The 9,524-nt window shown below is 50.9% G+C and overlaps 1 protein-coding gene across 2 annotated transcripts; it reads left to right on the top strand.

Moving 5' to 3' along the window:
• Window positions 1–395: 395 nt before the first annotated feature.
• On the top strand, window positions 396–5,560 carry oser1 (oxidative stress responsive serine-rich 1). 2 transcript variants are annotated; one of them, XM_086200466.1, is made up of 4 exons: window positions 396–948; window positions 2,263–2,372; window positions 3,256–3,369; window positions 3,879–5,560. In XM_086200466.1, the coding sequence occupies exons 2-4, from the start codon at window positions 2,296–2,298 to the stop codon at window positions 4,735–4,737; spliced, it is 1,050 nt and encodes a 349-aa protein (XP_086056592.1). In that variant the 5' UTR covers window positions 396–948; window positions 2,263–2,295; the 3' UTR covers window positions 4,738–5,560. The 2 variants fall into 2 exon arrangements, with proteins under 2 accessions (XP_086056592.1, XP_086056593.1); XM_086200467.1 differs by lacking the exons at window positions 396–948; window positions 2,263–2,372 and adding an exon at window positions 2,379–2,822.
• The last annotated feature ends 3,964 nt before the right edge of the window (window positions 5,561–9,524 follow it).

Raw genomic sequence — 9,524 nt, forward strand, 5'->3', positions numbered from 1 at the left:
TCAGTTCACGGTTGAACTGATGTCATCGTTGCAGCTCCACCTGTAGGAAAAACTGAAGGGCAGAAGAACAACCTGCTCTGAGTTGATGGCACTTGGTCCCAGTTCCAGTGTTAGCGGTCACAGGGCTTGTTTAGGTTCTTTGAGTAAAACATGGAAACAATGTAAATATAAAACTCAATGGCAGCATTTATTCTCTTAAGTCAATAAACTACATTAAATCACGTGACGTCCAATAGCCCACAGGGACGTCGGGAAACTGATCCGGTTACAGAGCAGTGCTGCCGCCTAGTGGCGGGGGTCGTCACCTGCAGGACGCCGCTCCGGGCTTCAGCTGCCACCGCTACACGCGGAAACCTCTCGACTGTATTCGGTAAAACGGTCGCTGAGTTCTCACCCTGATCCTTCGGGCTCCGCTGAGACGCAGCAGCGCCCCCGGGCGTGCGAGCTTATATAAGAGTGACGTCACACCGCTCCGGCTACGCGTTCTCGTCCCAGCAGCTTTCGGGTCAGCAGAAGAAATCCCCTCGACTTGTGAATGTCGACGTGCATATTTTACAATGTACATCCATGTACATACAATGGCGATCCGCGCCGAGAGTGACGTCACGACACGTTTTTGAGGCTGCTACGTCATCAGCGTTCTTGCAGAGTCACTGCGTCTGTTGGACTGTAAACAAGACGGAGAGACAGAAAGGTCGAGAACGTCCGACCGTCCTTCGACATTCGCGTTTTTACGATTCTGAGTTTCCCGGGTGGGCGGATCGCTTCCTGCACCGTACGGATAACGGCGTTTTCGCGGAACAGCTCACGCCAAGCGACCGTTAGCATCTGAAGCTAGCGACGGCTAACGGCTAGCCAGCTAACTGGGGACCATCCTAGGGCCTCCAGGGTCCAACACCCTTTATGCTCCTGATTCTCTCTCCTCGGGGCGGCCGGAGCTCCTGAACCGTGAGTACTGGATGGTTACCACCGCCTAGCAGGACTATCAGCACTTAGCTAGCAGCACTTAGCTAGCAGCACTTAGCTAGCAGCACTTAGCTGGCAGGGTGGGAGTGACGGAGGGAACGTCAGCTGCTCAGGGACAAGGCGAGTCCTCATATAACAGTCACTAAGTTCAGTTTCTCAGGCGGAAGCTGATGTTTTTCTGTCCTCGGTTGTTTTCCGGTCGAGGACGAAAACGAACTAGATGTTAATCAATGTGTCTGAGAACGTTGTAGTCACTTCAGGGTTCCCTAGGTGCGGTCGGCGGGCCCCTGAGGTTCTCGCAGCCCTCCAGCTGTCCACAATGAGATGATGTCACTGAGCTGTGAGGCGTGTTCGGCGGCAGCTTTGATGACTTGTGACGCCATCAACGGGTTTGACCGTTACTCAAGTTACTGCGTTGCCCCGCCCATCAAATAGCAATCACATCGGAATATACAGTCATCAGCCAATCACGGTCTCCTCGCCAGCATTAATTTTCATTTTCATGCTAGGTTTCAGGCGGCGATGCCAAAATGACTTACAGAATCAAAACATGTTGGTGGCGCGCCACCATGAGAGACACTCATGGATTGTTATCACTATGACAACCATACAGACCTCTAGATCGAGAGGCGCATGGTCATCAGCATCTTCACACCCATGAGATGGAGGGCAGGTGCTTGTGATGATGCAGGACACGGTACCTGCTGATGTCACAGAGTCAACGCTCATTTCATCTTAGGGGCCAGTTCACAAGGACGCCATCTTGACGTGTCTGTGACTGTACATGTGGTTGAGGTTAGCTGTGGCATGTAGGTCCCTGCCCCTGTTGGCTCTGTCAGACTGGTTTGTGATGTCACAGTTGTCTATGAGGAATCACTCACAATCTGTCTGATATCACAGTGCCTTGGCGCCCGGAGGTCCAGGGTCTTAGCGGTACGACGACGACGATGATGATGATGAGATGAAAAACTTTAATTTAAATGATCAGTGTAGAGATGATGGTGGTGCTGAGGAAAAGGTGGCGATTGCTCAGGTCTCACAGCCCGTGGCTCCGCCCCCAAACGCCTGGCTCCCCCTCTACAGGGGTCATGTGAAATCCTACTTCTAAACATAAATGTGTTAATCCAGTGAATAATCTAGCGTGATAAAGTGAAAGTAACAGTTTGAATGCAGTTGAGGTGCCAGAAAAGCTGGGAAATGCGCCTTGAAAGTGCTTGAACTTGTCCAAGACCCCTTCGGGCCCTCCAGGACCATCAGCTAGATGACAAGCATGCATTGATCTTGTGACTGTTTCAGCTGGGTGGCTGGTCAGGGACGCCTCCTCCCACCATGGAGGCCGGAGGGACGGACCGCGAGGAGGAAACACTGCAGACGGCCTTCAAGAAGCTGAGAGTCGATGCTGAGAGGTAATTAGCCGCCGCTGTCACCGCGCCCCAGCAATCGCTGTTGATGGGGAAGCTGAGAGGTAACGCTGATCAAACACAGGTCCCGTTGTGAAACGACCCCACCTCTGTTTCCCAGCACCACGTGCCGCACACTCCTGGCTCGACCTTAGTGCCAACAATCCACATGATAAAATCTTCGGCAAACATTTTACGTCCGTTACGACTGCTGAGCACTGACTGGTTCTGAAGGGTCAGACTGTTGGGAACCAGGTCTTGGTGACATGTCCAAACTGACATGTAGACTGAGCATCCACCCGTGTGTGTGTGTTAGTTTATGTTCCCGCCCACTGTGACACCATTGATGGAGAAGTAGCCTTCACGGGCAGGAGAGGACTTCAATTCATGTTAAACTTTTGAGGAGGCGTGTGCTGACTGCGTCTCTCAGGTGGAGATGAGGGATGTCTCCTGCAGGTATGTTTATGTGCAGGGGGAGGGTCAGGATGCCGAGCCTGGAACACCCAGAGCTCCGCGGTCCCATCAGTTGACTGGAGCAGTCATCAGTTACTGATGACATCATTGTTTTGGTTCTGTTTTTACCTGCTACTTGGTGGATTGTTGTCCAAGATTAACATGTTGTCTTAATTTTGGAACCTGCAACCGTCCGTGTCCCCTTACAGTTTACCCATGCCCCCCTGAGGGCCACGCCCCACAGTTTGAGAACCACTTTTAAATGTAACAGGAGCAGAATTTTCTGTGACAAGGTGAAACAAGCTAATGGCTAGCTGCTAACAACATCACGTGGGGGAGCTTATTGTGTGTGAGCATCATTCCATCATTGATGAAGAGCTTTGACCTCACTTAGTTTGGAATAAGTTCTTGTTGAAAATCTTTGTCTTCCATGCAGCGTTCCTGGAGTGGCGAGTGTTTCTGACATGGCGCCCAGAGTAGCGTCCCGGGCTTGTCTGGATCCCGGTGGAGTGAAGCCCAAACTCAGCTGCCAGAAGGACAACTGGCACGGGTGAGTTGAGACAGACGCTGTTCTGATGGCTCGACCCAAGAATGTTGGTTCAGTCGCTACAGCCTTCATTTGGGTTCAAGAACTTCTATGAAACTTCATCACAACAACAAAGACCCCAGTGGCCTCCACTCTCTACACACACACACACACACACTCACACACACACACACCTACCTTTCAAACATGCAATAAGCAATAATTTAACTGTATGACAATAATTATACTTGACAATTAATAGATCATCTGACCATCAACATGGAGATGAGGCGCTAAAGGCCTGGATGAACAGAGTTTTTACGATCAGCAAGCTGTCATTGTTCGACTGTTGTACAAATGTCCAGAAGAATCGAAGCAGGTGGTGAGGTGAAGCGTCAGCTGTGACTGACCACTGAGCTGCTTGAGCTCCAGACACGGCGAGTGATGGCAATGGACATTTAGCTGAGGCTGAGTCTGGGTCGAGGCGTCCCTCTGTTGATCCCGCTTGCTGAACATTGTTCTTCTATCCTCAGCTGCACAAGGAAAACCTCCAGAGGAGCATCCAGAACTCAACGGCGGCGGAGGTCCAAGTCCCCCATCCTCCACCCACCCAAGTTCACCTATTGCAGCGTCACCACTCTGTCGCCCCCTAGTGTCTGCCTGAAGCATCAGCGTCTGGCTGTGCCCGAACCTGCAGAGTCTCATCCCACGGCAGATGGAAGACCTGGCGCTTCACTTCAAGTCACAGCCCAGAAAGGGCTCTGTTCTTCCGGCAGCCTTGCCCACATCTCCCCTGCAGTGTTTGGGTCATCCGATGGGCACGAGACGTTTAGCAGAGCTGCGGTTTCCTCATCATGCTCACAGGAGACACCTGTCCTTGTGTCTCGTGCCGTGACATCATCCCAGCAGGATGCTGGAGGCTCTGTAGATATCTGGTCAAGCAAGGAGGGACATCCGGAGAAGAGTGACGGCGCTGCAGACGACTTCCGAGCTTTATCACAGCGGCACAGCAGTGGAGCCGCTGAAGGTCCCCTGGTTCCCTGCACCTGTGCTCCGAGGAGCTGCCAGGACGGGAGCACACAGGGTCCTGAATGTGGGTGCCAGTCTCACCATCAGCGGTGGAACAGTGTAGAGGTTTACTCCTTTACGGGACTCCGCCATGTCATCTCTGAATGTGAGCGTAGCCTGCCAAGCTGTGGAGACGCCCCCAGAACTCCCAACACTACTGCCACCACAACGCCAGTGTTGGCATCAGGCTCGCCGCGCTCCTGTTCGGAGCAGGCACGAGCCTACGTGGATGACATCACAATAGAGGACCTATCTGGTTACATGGAGTACTACCTTTACATCCCCAAGAAGATGTCACACATGGCCGAGATGATGTATACCTGAAACACGCCAGATGAGGAGGGACGAGGTTACCGGAGGGACTGTGGGTGGAGGACAGATTCGGTCAGTGTTGCCAGTTCCTCTGTTGGCAGCATCGACCAAGATGGCTTGCTTGGCGTTCTCCCTGATCCCTGATTAGCCGCCATCCAAAAACCGTCTATGAACACAGGAGCCCATCGTAGGCCATACAGACATATGGACCAATCACAAGGTGCCGTCTCATGACGGTCAAATCCAGCATGTAACGCACATTAATGGTGCAGGTTTGTGGTCACTGCGGCCTGTTCTGGTCTGTGCTGGTGTTGCCTCGGTGTGATGGCACAAACACCATGTTGTTAGCGAGTTTGTGTGAATTCATGTTGAGCGGAAGGCCGGGCGCCGCCCCATCCACAGGAGACCAGACACGGCAGCAATGGAGACCTCCGCCACTGTGTGCCGCTACATTTGGGCTCCGCAGCTACGCCGTTGATTGTACACACAAGAATAAGTTGGACTGCAGGTTACTGAGTCGTGGTTTCCTGGGGCAGGAGACGCAAAGCTGATCAAGGTGCTGCGGCCACCGCCATCAACAGGAAACCAGCAAGCATCCCCACCGACTGGACACGGTGACTTGTCCCTTTAACAGACTGGATTTAACCATCATTCATTGCTGGTGTTTCTTCCACCTTTGATGACGATTAATGTGCTTTCAGTCACCAGGTGGCGCTGTCTGGTTCAGGGTCTTGCAGCAGACCTGTTGGCAGACTCATGAGTGATTGTTTGTGGTTCTGTGACCTTTAGGTCACCTGACTACAGTTCATTTCCCTAATAAAGACACAGAAACGTCTGGCAGACTCATGAGTTTGTCTCCTGCAGGCTGGAGCTCCTCCCCTTCCGCCACAATGTCCAGGAGGGACAGAGGCTGCACTCTGGGGAGGTTTAAGGGCTCAAGGTGCCCAGCGACCTGCTGATGGGGTCCGAGCGTGTTAACCTGCAGGGGCACTTCCAGGCTAACGTGCTATGCTGGAGGCTGCTGGGTAACGAGATCAAGCACCCGTTGAACCTCTGAAACTGTCTGTCGATTGATTTGTGTAAATAAAAGCCTCTGGCATGAAACAACGCATGAGACTCCAATCAGAATAGAAAACGACCTGTAAGGATGCCCATAACCCCGCCTCCTTCCTCTGAGCCTATAATGGTCACGTTCTCATTTGAACAGTTTAGCTCATGTAGATTTAACATCTGGAAAAAGACAAATATTTAGTTGCATTAAACAACAAGCTTCTCTATTGGACTTGACAAAGTCCTGTGTTGCTGAAGTTGGTCTCTGTTGTGCAGGAGCGGTGTTTGACCAGCAGGAGGCAGCAGTGCTGGTCCAGCTGGTTCCTGTGATGGAAAGAAGCTGACATTTGATCAGGTGACATGGGTGCATGATTCCAAACCAGTCGATGTTTAATTATTGGTTGTGGTTAATTGTGGTTAAATTATGTAAAGAAAGAACAAAAGAAACTGTTACTCAAGAGCAACCAGGTTCCTCTTCAGTCCTGGAGCCAGACTGACAGAGAGCCACAGCTCCACTGAACCAAGAAGTCCTGTTTCCCTGGGCAGCAAAGAGTTCATGGACTTCTTTAATGACAAAATTCTACTGATTAGAAGCTGGAGTACCAGAGAGAACCCAGCAGGAACAGGGAGAACACGGAGACTCACCCAGAAAGACCCCGTGCTGCAGCCGGGGCTCCACCCACAACCTTCTTGATGGGGGGCCACGGTGAGGACCACTGCTCCACGGGGCCGCCCATGAGCAGTAAAATTAACACAAAATATCTTCTGAAGATAATTGAAGTACATTTCTAACCAGAAAAGTTGTTTGTGTTCAGTGAAAATGACTCATTTTCATTTGCCTGAGGACCAACACCAGACCTCAGGGGCCCCTGCTGGCCTCCTGAACCTCAGGTTGAGAACTCCTGGTGCAGATTGCACATGTGACCTGCTGCCTTACGTCGATTGCGGTCGGTCTCAGTCCTGCTGAATGATGAGTGCTTGCTTTGCTGATGTCATAACTACCACCTGCTAGTTCATGAAGTAGCTGATCAATATATTGATTACAATTAATAGCCAACAGTGCGATGGAGGGAGACGAAAACACCTGACGAGTGAATCATAAACTAATATTTCTTCATTTTCAAAATATATAAATGTAAAAACAAACGTACTGACAACCTGAGTCGATCGCTGACACCAAAAAACGCAAAATGACTGAGTGCCACCACCAGGCTGCTCAGTCGATGACCTCTGGGGTTCCTTGGACCATGATTTCTCTGAGCATTGCCGTGTGTGTGTGTGTGTGTGTGTGTGTGTGTGTGTGTCTGACAACCAGGCACCAAATAAAAAAAACCTCCAAAGTAGTAAGATAAGTAAACGCCTCATGACGAGGAGCTCAAAGCTGTAAAAAATCAAATGAAAACATGACACAACAAAAACACAAGGAGCTCATTTTCTCTGGGCAGAGGAATGTGTGTGTGTGTGTGTGTGTGTGTGTGTGTGTGTGTGTGTGTGTACCTGGTTGTTTACGGTCCTGATCCAGCAGGTGAGCTCTGAGTTCCTGGTTCCAGTTCGACAAATGGACCATCTGTGAATGGAGGTAAAGGAATGTCCTGACAAGGAAAACTGAGCAACCCTGTGTGTGTGTGTGTGTGTATGTTTGTACTTGCTACACACTGAGGACAGGGACCAACAGTTTTAGGACCTTTCAGCTGGTCCTCACAACTTGAAATGGTCATTAGAGGCCAAAGCTTGGTTTCAGGGTTGAGGTCAGAAGGAGGTCACGTGGTTCAAGGTTGGCTGTGATGGTGGAGGTGTTGGGGGTTGGGAAGTGCTTTGTGCCAATGCCAAGGCCCTCACAAAGATATAAGTAGAAGTGTGTGTGCGTGTGTGGCGGTCAGCAGGAATCCAGGTTTTGACATGCAGACAAAAGATGGCCTGTGAGGCTCCGAGAGGGAGGCACAGACGGCAGACGCCGCTCATCAACACGTTAGCATACAGAGCGCTAATGAGCTCGTAAGAGCCATCCAAGGACCATTTTGACGTCAGTCGTAGACGGGAACTGGAACAAACCCAATATTACCGCCATATCATACTTCCTGTTCCCAACCAGAAAAAACATTCGGACATTAAACATTTTGAAAGATGTCAGGCGGTCTCTCTCTCTCTCTCTCTCTCTCTCTCTCTCTCTCTCTCTCTCTCTCTCACACACACATCATTAGTCCCGCTAACCCTGTCACCTGACCTCTGTCCTCAGCAAGGCCATTCAAATATTTATCAGCTGAGTTGTCCGATGAGGTTATTTGAGCTCAGTGCGTGATGTCATTGCTGTCGTCACGGTGACGTCTCCTTCCTGATGTTCATTTATATGTGATTTTTAGATTGTGACAAATCTCAAACATCACCTGAGATCCTTCATCATCACATATCACAAAAATTCAGATTCCCAGGCTCCACCTCCTGAAGATGAGACTGACAACTATGTTACTCACCTTGGTTTCAGAAAAAGGGAATTAGAAAACATTTTGATGGTCGTCATGGTGATGAATGTGTCAGGGATGAGGTATTTTTGTCGTTCAACAGGGAGTCCCCTTGGGGACCCTCCATGACCTCTGTAGGCTCCTCTAGACTCTTGCTTGAAACCCCCGTTTTTAAGACTCTACCATCCACCAGTCTGGTGTTTACTGGTGGATCTGATGTAGACCCGAACCTCCACCATCCACCGGTCTGGTGTTTACTGGTGGATCTGATGTAGACCCGAACCTCCACCATCCACCGGTCTGGTGTTTACTGGTGGATCTGATGTAGACCCGAACCTCCACCATCCACCGGTCTGGTGTTTACTGGTGGATCTGATGTAGACCCGAACCTCCACCATCCACCGGTCTGGTGTTTACTGGTGGATCTGATGTAGAACTGAACCTCCACCATCCACCGGTCTGGTGTTTACTGGTGGATCTGAACCTTCACCATCCACCGGTCTGGTGTTTACTGGTGGATCTGATGTAGACCCGAACCTCCACCATCCACCGGTCTGGTGTTTACTGGTGGATCTGATGTAGACCCGAACCTCCACCATCCACCGGTCTGGTGTTTACTGGTGGATCTGATGTAGACCCGAACCTCCACCATCCACCGGTCTGGTGTTTACTGGTGGATCTGATGTAGACCCGAACCTCCACCATCCACCGGTCTGGTGTTTACTGGTGGATCTGATGTAGACCCGAACCTCCACCATCCACCGGTCTGGTGTTTACTGGTGGATCTGATGTAGACCCGAACCTCCACCATCCACCGGTCTGGTGTTTACTGGTGGATCTGATGTAGACCCGAACCTCCACCATCCACCGGTCTGGTGTTTACTGGTGGATCTGATGTAGACCCGAACCTCCACCATCCACCGGTCTGGTGTTTACTGGTGGATCTGATGTAGACCCGAACCTCCACCATCCACCGGTCTGGTGTTTACTGGTGGATCTGATGTAGAACTGAACCTCCACCATCCACCGGTCTGGTGTTTACTGGTGGATCTGATGTAGAACTGAACCTCCAACATCCACCTGTCTGGGGTTTACTGGTGGATCTGATGTAGAACTGAACCTCCAACATCCACCGGTCTGGTGATTACTGGTGGATCTGATGTAGAACTGAACCTCCACCATCCACCGGTCTGGTGTTTACTGGTGGATCTGATGTAGAACTGAACCTCCACCATCCACCGGTCTGGTGTTTACTGGTGGATCTGATGTAGAACTGAACCTCCAACATCC

Source organism: Aulostomus chinensis, chromosome 3 (assembly GCF_037954235.1).
Source record: "Aulostomus chinensis isolate RoL2024-O1b breed Wild chromosome 3, RoL_Achi_v1.0, whole genome shotgun sequence".
Taxonomy (NCBI): Eukaryota; Metazoa; Chordata; class Actinopteri; order Syngnathiformes; family Aulostomidae; genus Aulostomus; species Aulostomus chinensis.

Bases quoted from the DNA above. Each gene is read 5' to 3' on its own strand.
- oser1 (XM_086200466.1), top strand. From the start codon at position 2,296: ATGGAGGCCGGAGGGACGGACCGCGAGGAGGAAACACTGCAGACGGCC. The intron at 2,373-3,255 runs GTAATTAGCCGC...TCTTCCATGCAG, and splicing joins CTGAGAGTCGATGCTGAGAG to CGTTCCTGGAGTGGCGAGTG. The intron at 3,370-3,878 runs GTGAGTTGAGAC...TTCTATCCTCAG, and splicing joins CAGAAGGACAACTGGCACGG to CTGCACAAGGAAAACCTCCA.